The 16,432-nt window shown below is 46.1% G+C and overlaps 1 protein-coding gene across 3 annotated transcripts in view; it reads left to right on the forward strand.

Moving 5' to 3' along the window:
* Positions 1-917: 917 nt before the first annotated feature.
* Positions 918-16,432, forward strand: part of RTN4 (reticulon 4) — a 104,370-nt gene continuing 88,855 nt past the window's right edge. The window contains exon 1 of one of the 3 annotated variants that reach the window (XM_063918636.1): positions 918-1,545. In XM_063918636.1, the coding sequence (XP_063774706.1) occupies positions 1,161-1,545 (385 nt within the window). In that variant the 5' untranslated portion in view covers positions 918-1,160. The remainder of the gene's footprint in view (positions 1,546-16,432) is intronic. The other 2 variants (XM_063918637.1, XM_063918638.1) reach the window with 2 other exon arrangements.

Below are 16,432 nucleotides of genomic sequence, written 5' to 3' on the forward strand. Positions count from 1 at the left end.
CACTAGAAGCATATTAGAGTAGGCAGAAAGGCAGGGAGGTGGCTTCCCAGCAGATAGAGCAGTACTTCCAAAGGAAAGCCGCTGCAATTACTGGGGGCTCACTATTGGTGGTGTAATTTTACTGGTGGAATTGTGCTGCCACTGGGTATAGCAAATAAAAGGTGGCCACTCAGGGTGCACAGGTGTGTGCACCAAAGCAACCTAGAAGTCGAAAATTCCCCCCATCAAATAAAGGGAGCTACAATTCATATAATATAAACAATACATATATGACACTTCTATTGCTGCCACTGGTAATGGCTAACTTTGTTTTTTTCTTGTTAAAAAAGGAGAGTAAATTGATCATTGTATGGCGCTACAGAACCCTTGTGGTGCCTTATAAACAGGCTGAACTTGCTATTGCACTACATATGATCACACATACGTTATCATTGGCTTTAATAATTGAGGGGCTCAGTGGGTAAGAGGCACATGCTACATATACATGAATTTTTTTTTTTTTTGCTGCCATCAAGTAGCTTTTGCATATCTAGTTGAAATGGGGCCCATGCTACTTTGTTGCAAGAGCCTCTTTCCCACTGAGCCCCCCAGTTGTCACTCATCATATAAACTGTAAACTGCTGGCACACACAAAGCAATGGCTTCTTTTCACAAGCACTGAGCACATGAGCCTAGCAGCAGCAACACATCAGCTGAGCTCACTCTCTTTGAACCCCAGCAATGGAAAGCAGCAAGGCTCCAAGAGCAAGAGGCTAGCTGCACCGCCTGTCTTTCGAATACACTGAGGCGTAGCAGACCATGTCGGTGTCCATGGCAACCACCATTTCTCCTCAGCCTCAATCTCTGATTGGTCAGTGATCCCCCCCAGATCCCACCCCCGTAACCTTCCAGGTCTCCTATTGGCAGGCAGGGCTGTCAGGTAGCAGGCGCCCGGCGCTGTGGCTGGTTGTCTCCTCTCCTGCGAGGAGGGGAGAAGCATCGCCGCCGCCGCCATGATTGCTGCTCCTGGCAGAGCCTGAGTCACCAGGGCGTGCCTCCCTCATCATCCTGTATTGTTATCGGCGCTCTCCTCAGACGGGTGGCGCACTTCTTCTCCCCGGCAGCCGGCATCCCACCACCACACGCAGCTCCCGCCGGTCCCTCAGCAACCGACAGCCGCCATGGAGGACCAATCCTCGCTTGTCTCATCCAGCCGCGCCGGCCAGGATGCTCCCGAGACGCCGGAGGAGGAGCACTACGGGCGGCGGTGGACTGATATGGACGACGTGCTGGACCTGACCGGGGGAGCCGGACAGTTCTCTCATCACCCCACCTTCTCCATCTCCCCACCGGTCAAGCCCGCGGAGGAGGACGACGAGGAGGACCGGAGGAGCTACTCAGACAGCCTGGAGCCGTCACCGGAGGACGAGGAGCCCGACAGCATCGGCAGCAGCGTGCGTGTCGCACCGGCCATCACCCCCAGCGCGCCCCTGGCACCGGCCATAACCCCCAGCGCGCCTGAGGAAGAGCCCCACCGGCCGGCCGCACCGTCATCCGGCTCAGTGGGTAAGTGAGGGGCAGGCGCCCACCCTGGTGAAGGTCACGTCCCTCTCATGGGCACTGTGAGGGGGCCCCATATATATATATAATTGTGTGTATTATTTTGTACATATATATATAATATACACCCCCCTCCCCAAGTGTGCTGCCATCTATACCCCCCCCCTCCCCTCTTCCCAGTCAGCTCCAGGGTGCCAGAGGCGAGGTCATTGCATGCACAGATGTGGGAAGGCAATGGCCAGATGTACTTATTAAATGCCTTAACATAAGGGTAGGCCACAGTTGTGCTGGTAGGCATGCTGGGATTTGTGGTTGCCTAGCAGCTGGAGTGCCACACGTTGCCTACACGTGCTATAACGTTGCGCAGGACTCATAATCAGATGTGCTAAGCCTTGGAGAGAGATAAAGTACCAGCCAATCAGCTCCTAACTTCCATGTTACAGGCTGTGTTGGAAAAATGATAGTTGTGAGCTGTTTGGCTGGTACTTTCTCTCTCCACTTTATCACACTGCAAGTCTTAGTACATCTCCCCCTTCAGTCTTGGAGTGGATGCTCTCCATTTGTTTCACATTATAGTTAATACCTATTTTCCAAATAGGGTATTGCGCTGCTGAACCTGTATGACAGCCTGCTAAGTGGAAAGCACATGTTAGACTCCTAATGTAAAATAAACCTATATATTGATGGGTTTGCAGATCAGAGACTAGTAGAGCACAATTGGGTGAATATTCACATACGGAGCTGATTAGGGGTCAGACGTAGGAGATGGCAGCGAGGGTGGTAATTGAAATGCGAGGAGTCGGAAATCAGAATATAGCTGGCTTATGCCATGAGGCAGGAACCAGATGTGTCTGCATGCCCCTCCTGCTCTCCAACATGTCTGCCTTACTGCAATGGACGTTCTGTCTGAGCTCCATCCTTGCAGAACGCTGGCAGCCCACATCTGCCCTGTGCCAAGTACCTGGCGGCCATGTTTCTATAATGGGTGGTATGTGGCCAGTGAGTGTGCATAATAGATATCGCGGGGTGGGGTCTGATGTGAGCCAGCTGCTGGGAGAAACCTGATTCATTGCTGAGGAAGTGTCGGCTGTGACAGGCTCCCTCATCCCTTCTGTTTGTTCATCTGTTTCATCATTATACTCCAGTAGGTGTCTGTGACCTACACATTTATTATTTTTATTTTGGATAGTGTAATATTTGGGTTAATATCCGGTATGGTTTTTAAGTTGCACAATAATTCTGCAACACTACAGTAATTCAGTGGCATGGGGAAATACTGGTTACAATGCACATCATAAACGACAAAGTTGTGTTTTTCCCTTTTTAAAAGCTAGTACCTAGCAGAATATGAGAAAATGCAGTTTGGTCATAGCTATGTAGTTGATAAGTTCCACTGAGAAAGTAATTAACGCTTGAACCATGTGTATTTGGAGCTGGTAACATTCCCACGCCACTTTTTTTTTTTTTTTTTGCAAGCTTTTACCATTATAAATGGGCGAGTATTAAATTTGGAGTAAGCCTGCGTTGCCATAAGTGATGGGGAAGTAACTTGACTCAATAGTATTATGCATCGACAGAAGGTAAATATAGGCGGTACCCGTTACACAGAGCGCCACACAAACCAACAGACTAATTGAATACGTATTGGATATATAAAACTCAATAATCCCTTTTATACGTGGAACAATTCTTTTACAGAATGTCTTCTTCTACTCCCGTACCATCAGCACATGGGGAGAAAACAGATGATACAACATGTGTGGTACAGTAATTTTAATCACACATATAGACACAATGAATACAAATAGTATAAAACATAGAACAGTGAAATCCTGAGTGCTATTGGTTCTGTGAAAAGACTGCACAATTACCAGAAAGGTATGAGAACCGGTGGAAAACAGTTCTCAACCAAAGCTCTTTAATATATCACCAGTCTGGTCTTCCCGGGTGGACGATCTGGGATAAGTTTCTGGCAAAGGTCCGGTCCCCCACGTCTCCAAAGCAGAAGTTCCGGTATGCACTGTTCATGTAGAAGAAGACATTCTTGGAAAGAATTGTTCCACGTATAAAAGGGATGTATTATTGAGTTTTATATATCCAATACGTATTCAATTAGTCTGTTGGTTTGTGTGGCGCTCTGTGTAACGGGTACCGCCTATATTTACCTTCTGTCTATACCAAGTGTACCGGAGAGACACTTTCAATAGGTATTTTGTTTATAGAGCAGCCTACTCTGCGCAGATTGTCTCAACATCACTTAGAGTTCTTCTTGTATAAAGTATTATGCATCGGTGCACAGTGTTTGAGGTGTGTACACACGGTGTGATTTTTCTTAAGATTTTGACACTATTGTCAAAATCGTAAGAAAGTATAGTGCATATCTCACCATGTGTATATAGTGTTCACTCTAGGATTTTTTTAGGGCAGGGTGCTGATCACGGGGAGGGCACATTTTTCATTCGTGAGGGCACATTTTTCATTCGTGAGGGCACATTTTTAAGTTAGAAGGGCCAAATCAGGTACATACTATAATGCTTGGTGCTCCCATTCCTATAGGTGAAAGCATGGACAGTGCGCGCCGGAGGCGTGCAGCAAAAATTTAGGGGAGTTGTTTCGTGGGGAAGGGGCGTGACCACATAATAGTACCAAATCACATTATACCACACAATAGTGCTGCTTATACACATTGCACCAGGTAGAACCTCCTATACACACTGCGCCAGGTAGAGCACGTTATACATATTGCGCCAGATAGAGCACGTTATACACATTGCACCAGGTAGAACCTCCTATACACACTGCGGCAGGTAGAGCACGTTATACATATTGCGCCAGGTAGAGCACGTTATACACATTGCACCAGGTAGAACCTCCTATACACACTGCGCCAGGTAGAGCACGTTATACATATTGCGCCAGATAGAGCACGTTATACACATTGCACTAGGTAGAACCTCCTATACACACTGCGCCAGGTAGAGCACGTTATACATATTGCGCCAGGTAGAGCACGTTATACACATTGCGCCAGGTAGAGCACGTTATACACATTGCACCAGGTAGAGCACGTTATACACATTGCACCAGGTAGAACCTCCTATACACACTGCGCCAGGTAGAGCACGTTATACATATTGCGCCAGATAGAGCACGTTATACACATTGCACCAGGTAGAACCTCCTATACACACTGCGGCAGGTAGAGCACTGAGGCACACTGCACCAGGGAGAGAACATTGAGGCACACTGCACTAGGGAGAGAACACTGAGGCACACTGCACTAGGGAGAGAACGCTGAGGCACACTGCACTAGGGAGAGAACACTGAGGCACACTGCACTAGGGAGAGAACACTGAGGCACACTGCACCAGGGAGAGAACACTGAGGCACATTGCACCAGGGAGAGAACACTGAGGCACATTGCACCAGGGAGAGAACACTGAGGCACACTGTAACAGGGAGAGAACACTAGGAGGAAGGGGAGGACGGGCACAGGGCAGATGCAGAGCGGCACTCACAGTTGCGGAGGAAAGCGCTGTGCCGGGTCAGCGGGGTCGGTCTCTTGATGCTGACGGCGGAGCCCAGGTCAGCGCGCAGCGCCATGGTGAGGGGGAATCAAACCATGCCGGAGGACTGGCGGGAGACACCGCAGGCTCTGATTGGCTGCTCCTCCCCACTGCACGCTGGCCCTGTCTCCGCCTTCAGCTGAGAGCTATCAGCGCGGCGGGGGGGAGAAGTGCCAGCGCGGCGGGGGGGAGAAGTGCCAGCGCGGCGGGGGGGAGAAGTGCCAGCGCGGCAGGGGAAAGAAGTGACAGCGCGGCGGGGGAAAGAAGTGACAGCGCGGCGGGGGGAGAAGAGCAGTCCTTAGCAGGGCGGGCACAAACGGGCAGGGCGGCATTCTGTCACTCAAAAAAGGGGCAGGGCGCAGCGCCCTGCAAAAGAAGCTTAGAGTGAACACTATGTATAGTCCTTGCGATGCCGATTGCACGGTCCCGGGGGATTGGCATCCGAAGGACAAATAGACTGTAGATGCAGCCCAACATTGACTATATTGGGCCGGCCCCGTCGAATAGTCAATGTCGGGCATACGGCGCATCGCGCCATGTGTACACGCCTTTAGATTACAGCTGTGATGGTAAAATACAGAGAGTACTTGCTCTTACTGGATGACTCTTCAGTACAGCGCGTTTCTCTGCAGTATCTTGATGAAGTTCTGTAGGGTCCAGCAATAGTGAATTGTAAATGAAAATGAATAATATTATTATTAATTTTATTTTTCACCGTGCATACAAGGGCCGCAATGTAATGAAGTCAAAGTTTGGTGGCTGTGCGGTGTGCTGGCCGAGCTCTGACCTTTCTCTTTTTTTTTTTTTTTTTTAAAGGGATAATCCTGTACAAGAATAAATCATGCCAGGTAAATGATTGCCCCTTATTAAAAAAAAAACAAAAAAAACAAAGTCAGAGTTTCACCATCATCCTGCTCGGACTTCATTACATCCTGCCCGGGGTTATCTATGTGTGTGTGTGTGTTATGAGAGGAAAAAAATAAATGTATTTAATTTTTTGGCTACACATACACCTTCGAATAGCCGCAGACATACACCTGTCTGCTCACAGACTGTTTTGTTGTGCCTGTTCGTTTAGATGGGTTTAGCAGCTTTGCATAGCTAGACCCCGTTCTTTTGGGTGTGACAAGTACGATAATTAATATGCGCCCAAATAGAGCAACAATTTTGAAAAAATATATACATTGGGGTCAATTCTATTCTCCGACAGTTGAATAGCGCCGGGAATTAGCTCCCGACGCTATTCAATTCAGCTCCAGTTAAGTCGACGATGGCCCGTTCTCGCCGACTAAACAGGTTGAATTGTAGGGAGAACGGGCATTCTCCGGCGCGAGGCTGATTCCCGACAGAATCAGCCTTGCGCCAGCCGCGCGGCAGCGCTTTTGTCTGGTTTCTTCTCACATCCTCCGGGGGTGAGAGGAGAATTCCCGATAATTGGTGTCACTTGGCGTTGTATTGAATAGTGACGGGTTCTACAGTAACTCCCGGCGCTATTCAACTGTTGCTGAATAGAATTGACCCCATTGTCTTGAATTCATTTTATTTGTGTCAAATGTAGGACTCTTGGATATGTTGTTTTTCAGTTGATGTTTGTGTTTTGTTTGTTGGTAGAGTTCTTTGTGTGGAGAGGTCATCCATCCTGTCTGGACCACCTCTCTCTACACCTGCTGTACAAGTTACCATTTGTTGTTAATTACATATGAAATGTTGATATTCTGGTTCAGTGTGAAGTCTGGAAGGCACAGGAGAGTTACCAGTTAGTTTGCTGTATTGGTTTTGACCAAGTTTGATGTGACAAGATGGTCAGCGTCCTGGCCGGACAGAGAGCAGAATCATCGGCTGTGATGTGGTGGAAGTGTGTGTGGCCGCTTTCCATCTCTGTCCTGGTATTCTGTTACGTCCTGTTGGCCTTTTGAGAGGCATGAATTGCAATCTATGCTTCCAACTGCGTGGCTACACAGTAATCACCACTCTGGTGAGTAATTGGGATACAGCTGGCAGAGGTTTCAGCAATGAAACCGTTATTAACAGTTGTTATTTATATAGCACACACATATGACGCAGTGTTTTTTACTGAGAATATTTGCCCATTCACATCAGTCCCTAATCCAGTGGAACATTTCATCTGTTCCTTGCTGCGTGTGTGTGTTTGTGTGTGCGCACGCACGTCCGTCCGTCCGCCCGCCCATGAATTTTTGTTTAATCCAGTTAACCTACATGCATTTTTTTTGCATTGTGGGAGGAAACTGGAGTACCTGGAGGAAGCAAACATGGGGAGAACATAAAAACTCCCCACAAGGACTTGGTTGGATTCCACCCCAGGATTTCAGTGCTGTGGGGCAGTAATGCCAACTATTACACTAGCCGTGCTACCATACGCTATTTGGAACAAGGATTCTCGGTCTTGTTTTTACCCAGTAGTTAGTTCAGATGCAAGGGAGGGTTCTACCTGTTGAAGACTTCAAAATACTGTAAGTTACAGGTCTGTATCAAGTATTTGTAGACTTTATTTGAGGGGTGGGGGGGGGGGATTTCAATTGCGGGTGAAGGGAGAGAGTCTCCACTGCTGCGGTGGTTAAATGCCAACAACGGCACGGCATCTCGCTCCCCTCTTCCAGCCGAATCCTCCCGTAATTGAATTCCCCAACAGTTGTCTTTGCTTGATTGGAGTGTAAATGGTGCAGGATATACAGGTTGAGTATCCCATATCCAAATATTCCGAAATACGGAATATTCCGAAATACTGACTTTTTTGAGTGAGATTGAGATAGTGAAACCTTTGTTTTCTGATGGCTAAATGTACACAAACTTTGTTTAATACACAAAGTTATTAAAAATATTGTATTAAATGATCTTCAGGCTGTGTGTATAAGGTGTATATGAAACATAAATGAATTGTGTGAATGTACACACACTTTGTTTAATGCACAAAGTTATAAAAAATATTGGCTAAAATGACCTTCAGGCTGTGTGTATAAGGTGTATATGTAACATAAATGCATTCTGTGCTTAGATTTAGGTCCCATCACCATGATATCTCATTATGGTATGCAATTATTCCAAAATACGGAAAAATCCCATATCCAAAATACCTCTGGTCCCAAGCATTTTGGATAAGGGAGACTCAACCTGTACTTGGTATACATTTGCACACACTAAGGGGTACTTTGCAAATATTTACTGTTAAAACTGGGTACAAGATAAAAGAAAGTTGAGGTACTCTAAAATAGAACATGCAGCCGTTTCTTTGTAGGCCTTCTGGTAATTCATACAGCAAAACATGACTGCTGGGGAAAATGGATATTCTGTGTTCTGGCAAATAGACCTGTTTTACCTTAACAAGGCATCTAGCTTTGGATCACTGTAGTCATTGGCTCCTGTCCCGTAGCAGCATTGTTGTGGCTGCCGCAGGACTGACAGTACACGAGCACAGCATCATTTCCTGCATTCAGCTGTGACTTGCACTTAAATTGCAGCACCTTGTGATGTACAGTATATCGGCTTTCTGGTTATGTGTAACAGAATCTAGCGCGTCTCACCAAATTAATTGGATGCAGTTTCCATGGGAACGTTCCCATGATCAAGATGCTCGTGTTGCACATGTGTAATATTGGCTGAACTTTGTAAACCCCAGCATCTATACTCTAGGTGCCTCTGTTCGTCTTGGTAATCTCTTACTGGATTGTGTGTTCTTGTATTTTATCAGTTAATGCAGATATAAAAAAAATTCCACACCTCATTTAAGGGTCAATAATCACACTAGCCGAATGGGGTTTCTGAAAGTGGTACATTTATTATTTTCCCTTTTTTAAATAAGGTGCACTGCATGTAAACTAGTTTGTAGTGCCATGAAGTGACAGATTAATGGGGCACAGTATGTTTCTGCTACACAGCCTGAGAGCCATACACGAGGGGGGCTGTACTGGATGAGGTCTGTCCATATCTCCGGGAATATAACTGCTCATAGGCTAATAGCAGTCTACTTCTAATGGTATTTACCAACATGTCTGGTTATGTCCCTTTCCTCTTTTTTATAGAGCAATTGCTGGACTTGTAGTACTTTTGGTGCCATGCTCTGCTTACGGGTCTGCAATAGTAAATTAAACCATAGATAAATATCAATGAGATGCAGTTAAAATACCGGTTCTCGGGATCCCGGCGTTGAGGAGACCGACGCCGAAATCTCAACAGCCATGAAATACCGCCGAATGGAATCCCGACCTCTGCAGGGTATTCCCACTCGGTGGGTCCATGCCACCAACCGAGTGGGAATAGAACCTGTGGTGAGCCACTGGGCCAGAAGCGCAGCGAGCCCGCGAGGGGACTCTCTTCCTGGATTCCGACCGACGGAATGCCACTGTCGGTATACTGACAGTACGAAATAGAAATCTACAACCTTCTAATGAGTGATTTTATATTCAGTATAAATCTTAGAACTTTGGGGGACATACAACTCAGAGATGGACATTTCTTGTCTTTACACCAAGGTCATAGCCTTGTAATGGCCTGAACTAACAATTCCGTTGGTGCAGGATATCTGTAGATCTAGAAAATTCTATATTTTTGAGTTGCAGAGATCAGATTTAATTTTCCATTATTGTTGTATCCAGTAAATCCTTTCTTTACCATAAGATTACCCCATTTCCCCCATCTCCCTTTCAAGGCTGCAATCTTCCCGATTGACCAGCAGGCCTCCGGCTCTCCCCTGGGTTAATGGATTGCCGTGTCTATTGTGAAACAGTTGAGTTTTTGGGTACATGTTTAAAATGACGACCTCTCTGGTTTCCTGTTCCCGGTGTACGTACAGACGCTATGCACATTATCCAGGAAAGCTATCAAGTGCAACGCAGGATGCTGAAGTGCTGCAGGATCTCCTTTCATTCTTATTAGGCTGGGGACTGACAAGTGTCTTGTGTTTTAGTTACACAGTACATATTTAGCACTTTTTCTTTGAACAGAAGGTAAAGTTATAAAGAAGAAAGTAGCCTGGACTCTAGCATTGGATTTTAATACTAATTATAATCAATTTCATTTTTTTTTTTTCCTCCCCCTAACCGAAGGTCCATTAAACCAAAAATACAGCTCAAACTTTTGCGGTAAAGGAGACGTTTGTCAAATGCATAATGTTTGCTTGTATTTATTTTACTCCAAGTTCTTTTCCTTATTAGCCAGCCAGGCACATAATTGTTCCCTGCAGTGTCCTTGGAAAGGGTGGTGTCATTGGAAGGTTGCCCTTTTGGCTGTAGAAACACGGCATTCATAGTAAATGATTGGGAGTGATGGAGAAATGTTCAGCTGAGCACAGGGGCTACTCGAGTGCATCTGCCCTAACTACTACTGTGTCTCGTCAAGGGAGCGAGTGACTTTCACTGATGTAGAGTTACTAGTTTCAGATGTGTTCATATTACAGTATAGAATATTAGGATTGTTGGAGTGCAGTTGCCACAAACGGTGTAAACGGCAAAGTAGGAACATTAGGGTGGATATATAATAAAGGTGGCGATTGCCCTGATCCTGGGAGGTTACAATCTTACTTACTTGCGTTTATTTTGGGGCAGCGGGATATCTGTGCAAGGCGAGTGTAGAGTGAGTAAGCTTCAAGAGAACAGGTGGGTGGATAGATTGTTTAGTGCCTGAGAGAATCTAATTTGGCATGGTAGGGAATCCCATGAGTAATAAGTAATGGTAAAGGAGGATATAAGGATGGAATTCAATTGTTTGTGGCAGCTGTCAGTGCCAGGCGACTGATAAAGACATTCAATTGTTGCTCCGTTGGGGTGCTCACAGCTGCTGGCATTTCTGCCCACAGCCCCCTGTTTTTGCGAGAAGAAATGTGTGAAAAGTGGCCTGTTTGGGAACACTTTTTGCATCACGCCCAGCACTTTACACGGCTAAACCTGGCACTGCAGGACGAGATCAGTGTGTTGAATAGCACCCCCTGATATCCCTTTAGACAGGAGATCGGGCGTGTATAAACAATTGAACTGCCTCCTTTGAGTGAATTAGGGTGGGAGGTTTGAGATGTAGAAAAGGGTGGTGGTCACGACTTTCTAAATGAGGAGGAGCATCTATAATTGGAATCTGGAGTTTATGGGGAGCCAGTAAGAAGGAGTACACTAGACCAGTGGTTCTCCATTTTCCCAACAGGTCATGTTTTGAGGATTTCTGTCTGTGGGAGCAGGTCTGATAATTACTGATCCAACAAAATAGATTAACTTGCCTGTGCATGATTAAAGAAATCCACAAAACATGAGCAGCAATCACAAATTTTTTTAGCAGAATCTGAGATTATCCCCCCCCAAGTTTTCAGGATTCCCCAATCCATCAATCTGCACCCATATGTTACAGAAATGTTTCAGTGATTTGCAGATAGTTTTTCAGCAAATACAGATCTGCCAATCTTGAAAGGCTCATAATTTTATTAGAAACGGTCTACAAATCTGCTGATTGTTACCATACACTAGCAATCTACAGAGCCAATTGATCTGTGAAATCCAACATGTTGGACAGAATGTAGTTATGTTACCGGCAGTCAAGAGACCACCTGTCACTGTACCGGCTCTGGAATCCCAAGTGCTGGACAGCCGGTCAGTCGGCATGCCGACTAACGGACTATTCCCGCTCTGTGGGTGTCCACGATACCCATAGAGTGGGAATAGAACCTGTGGCGAACCACTGAGCCCGCAAGATGTTTTGTTACGCTCGCCCCCCCCTATCCGGCATTATGGCGACCGGGATCCTGGGGTCGGTATTGTGACCTCCGAGATCCCAAACGCTGGTCTCCCAATAGCAATTCGTGTTGGACAACCTGATTCACCAAACCTAATGACTTTTTGGCTGGAATCTGCTATCTATGAACCCCATACATTGCAGATTTATTTACACAATCATCTGTAAAACTGCAAATGACCCTAATTGATTGCTGATATATGGGGGCCTTTACTTGAGGACTGGAGTGGAGAATCTCTGCAGTAGCCGTGAATAACATAGAGGGAGATGGGGAATGTCAACTAGAAGATTTAAATAGCCAAAATAGTAAATGTCTCCAAACGTGGGTGGTGCAGGGGTTTGGTTGCAGCTGGTTATAGTGGCATTGCCTGGCGACATTTTCTAGGTGGATGACCATGATTTTTCTTTACATTTTTATTTATAACTTCGGAAATAAATGAACTCCCTCGGTCCAGGTGGAGAAGGCAGTAATCTAATTCTGTTACATCTCTCCAGTCATCTTTCCATGTTCGTGACCACCTGTTTCACGGGGTGTTCAGCTAGCAGAGTCTCTCCTTGATCTCTTGTTAGATGCTCAGATCTCATGTTTTAATGATGGCTATAAAAATAAATAAATAAGAGAAACAATTTTAGAAGTCAAATGTGTGTGTCAGGGGAGATGATGGCAGCGTGCACCTCTCCTGCCACTTTGTGCTCAGTCCGGCGGCAGCGTGTCTCAGCTGTCAGGGCAGGGAGGAGAGTGCAGCTATGTCTGGCGGCAGCGGCCTGTAGGCTCTCAAACCAGCCGCCGTTGCCGGTCCGTGAGCTCCGATTGGCTCACAAACCGGCAGCTGGTTTGAGGTCCTACACGCTGCTGCCCGGCATAGCTGCACTCCTCCCTGCCTGGCCCCTGACAGCTGAGAGACGCCGCTGCCGGACTAAGTAGTAAGGGGCAGGAGAGGCGCACGCTGCTCTCTCCTCTCCTGACACACACACACCAGCGACCAGCGCAGTGTGGTGTGGGGCAATGTGTATCACGTCCCATTTTAATTAGGCACGCTCTATGTGGCATGTGGCCACACCCATTTTGGGGGGGCAGGCTAATTTTTAAGTTGATAATTTTTGCATGGACCCTGAAGGATTTTATAAATATCCAAATGGCCCTTGGTAGAAAAAAAGGTTCCCTACCCCTGCTGTAATTGCTGCCAAAGGTGCATCAACAAAAGTATTGAGCAAAGGCTGTGAATACTTATGTAAATGTGATTTCTTAGTTTCTTATTTGTAATAAATTTGCAAAAATCACAAACTTTCTCACGTTGTCATTATGGGGTATTGTGTATAGAATTTTGAGGGGAAAAAATTCATTCCAGTTTGGAATAAGGCTGTAATGTAACAAAATGTGGAAAAAGTGAAGCGCTGTGAATACTTTCTGGATGCACTGTATATGCTCTGCTCTTGGTGTTTAATTCTCCTGTAAAGGTAAACTCTGGCAGGTTGTCATATTTGCTGGTGTTGTCAACATGAGTATGTACCCTTGAAAACCTTTTACCTGACTTATTGTGCTTATGTAATAGCCAGCAATGCAGGCTCTGTGTAAATTCCAGCCAGTGTGTCTGTATTTTTAAAGCAGCAATTATTTATTAGGCAAAACAAGCCTGGTTTTGCTTTGTGAATGATTGCCACTTTAAAAAAAGTCTGCTGAATTTCTGCACAGGCTGCATCTCGCAGGATATTACATAAGCCCCTTTGTCTCTTAGCGGAATTTAAGTTATAAGGAACCCTTACACTTGGGTTCCCCCCACACTAGTTCTAGAACTCTATCCCTGTTGCTGCTGCCAGTGTGTGTATCCTAGATCTGTTAGTCTTGGCTGCAGAACAGCATGGAAAACTGTCTTTTGTTTGTGTTTAGCTTTCCTAATCTTGTGCCGACTTTGAAGAAGTGATGAAACAGTCACATGTTGCCGACATCCTATTCTCCTGTGCCCTGATGTCCATATTTAAATGATCATATTTGGGAAGTGTCCATGCTTTTATGCGGGAACAAAGAAACCTTGTTTTCTAATGTTTGCAATTAGAATATTATACAATGGGGAGGTTACATTGCTTTGCATAGTTTCCAGCGGACTGCATTGTGCTGGCTGTTACAGCTTCTTAATGAGCTGGCTGCTGGTTGTAGATGGGGGAGACTTAAGCTATGCAGGTTTCTTTGGCTTTTTTTTCTCTTTGTTTTTGGAACACTATACAAAGAGTTTACTACTTCTAACGGCTGTATGTTGTGTAGCTGCTCTTGCTGAAGAGACCGGTGTCTGTTTAATTGCCCATTTTTCGAGATACTTTTGTCAACTGAAGGACACTGTTGTTTTGGTGTTTGTAATCGGCTGTTACCCATAATCCCTCCCAACATCCTCCACCAATGTGCTACACGTCCTGGACTTATTTACCGCACCCAGGCTAGTGAGCATGGGGTTGAGGTGGCATAAAAAGAAATAATGTGGTTTTGCTATGGCTCTTCCTGACACCTATAGGCTTTAAGTATTGAGTAGAATATTGGGTTCACCGAAGTGGCAATTTTGTCACTAGTATAATGTTAATATGTACCTGAAACAACACCTCTATTATACGAATGTAACTAGACACTCATTTGTAAAAGGCACTGCCCTAATAATCTCATTCTCCAGTTTGACAGTGCCATACTCCCATACACGATTAATCTTGTAGATTTTAAAGGGAAATTCCATGTCTTTGTTTTAAAGGAAAAAAATAGAATCCCAAAACAAAAAACAAAGTGGGGGGGATTCACTAGATGGTGCAAGAAGGAGCCATTCAATCGTTGCTCTTTTCGGGCACGTTTGACCACAGGTCGACTTATTTCACCTTGCTGCCCCCCCCCCCCCCCCATTAAGCAGCGCTACTGGGTAAACAATCTGTGTTTTTCTCCAGGGTTATAAAGCGCTGGGGTGTGTGCTGGCATACTCTCTCTCTGTCTCTCCAAGGGGCCTCAGGGGGAACCTGTCTTCAGTAAAGAGATTCCCTGTGTGTGTGAAGTGTGTCGGTACGTGTGTGTCGACATGTTTGATGAAGGCTCACCTAAGGAGGAGGGGGAGTGCATGATGGTCAGGTCGGCAACGCCGACACCGGACTGGGTGGATATGTGGAATGTCTTGAATGCAAATGTAAATTTACTACATAAACGATTAGACAAGGCTGAAGCTAGGGATCAGTCAGGTAGTTAGACCATGCCTGTCCCTGTGGCACCAGGACCTTCGGGGTCTCAAAAACGCACCATATCCCAGATCACTGACACAGATACCGACACAGAGACTGACTCTAGTGTCGACTATGAGGATGCAAAATTACAGCCAAAGGTGGCGAAAGGTATTAGTTGCATGATTATGGCCATTAAAGTGGTTTTGCATATCACTGAGGAACCCCCTGTCCCTGACACGAGGGTACACATGTATAAAGGGAAAAAGCCTGAGGTCACTTTTCCGTCCTCATTTGAACTAAGCGACTTGTGCGAAAAGGCTTGGGAATCTCCAGATAGGAGACTACAAGTTCCCAAAAGGATTCTTATGGCGTATCCCTTTCCACAAAAGGACAGGATACAATGGGAATCTTCGCCGAAGGTAGACAAGGCGCTGACACGCTTATCCAAGAAGGTGGCACTGCCTTCTCAGGATACAGCTTCCCTCAAGGATCCTGCTGATCGTAAGCAGGAGGTTACCATGAAGCACATTTACACACATTCCGGTACTATCGTTAGACCGGTTATGGCATCGACCTGGGTGTGTAGTGCTGTCGCAGCATGGACAGATTCCTTATCTACGGAACTTGACACCCTAGATAAGGATACCATTCTAATGACCCTAGAGCATATCAAAGATGCTGCTTTATATATGAGGGATGCTCAAAGAGACATTTGTTTACTAAGCTCCAGAATAAATGCTATGTCTATTTCTGCTAGGCGACCCCTGTGGACCCGACAGTGGACGGGGGATGCCGACTCAAAGCGGCATATGGAGTCGTTGCCTTACAAGGGGGAGGAGTTGTTTGTAGAAGGCCTCTCGGACCTTGTCTCTACTGCTACGGCCGGTAAATCGAATTTCTTACCTTATGTCCCCCCGCAGCATACTAAAAAGGCACCTCATTATCAAATGCAGTCCTTTCGTTCCAATAAAAGCAAGAAGGTACGGGGATCGTCCTTCCTTGCCAGAGGAAAAAGCAAGGGAAAAAAGCTGCATGCAGCTAGTTCCCAGGAGCAGAAGTCCTCCCCTACATCTGCAAAGTCCACCGCATGACGCTGGGGCTTCCCGGAGGGAGTCAGCTCAAGTGGGGGCACGTCTTCTATTTTTCAGCCAGGTCTGGGTTCACTCACAGGTGGATCCCTGGGCTATAGAGATTGTTTCGCAGGGATACAGGCTGGAATTCGAAGACGTGCCTCCTCGCCGGTTTTTCAAATCTGCTCTGCCAGCTTCCCCGTCAGAGAGGGAGTTAGTGTTGACTGTAATTCAAAACTTGTATCTTCAACAGGTGATAGTCAAAGTTCCTCTTCTCTAGCAAGGAAAGGGGTATTACTCAACCCTGTTTGTGGTCCCGAAACCGGACGGTTCGGTCAGGCC

The sequence above is a fragment of the Pseudophryne corroboree genome, chromosome 4 (genome assembly GCF_028390025.1).
Source record: "Pseudophryne corroboree isolate aPseCor3 chromosome 4, aPseCor3.hap2, whole genome shotgun sequence".
Taxonomy (NCBI): Eukaryota; Metazoa; Chordata; class Amphibia; order Anura; family Myobatrachidae; genus Pseudophryne; species Pseudophryne corroboree.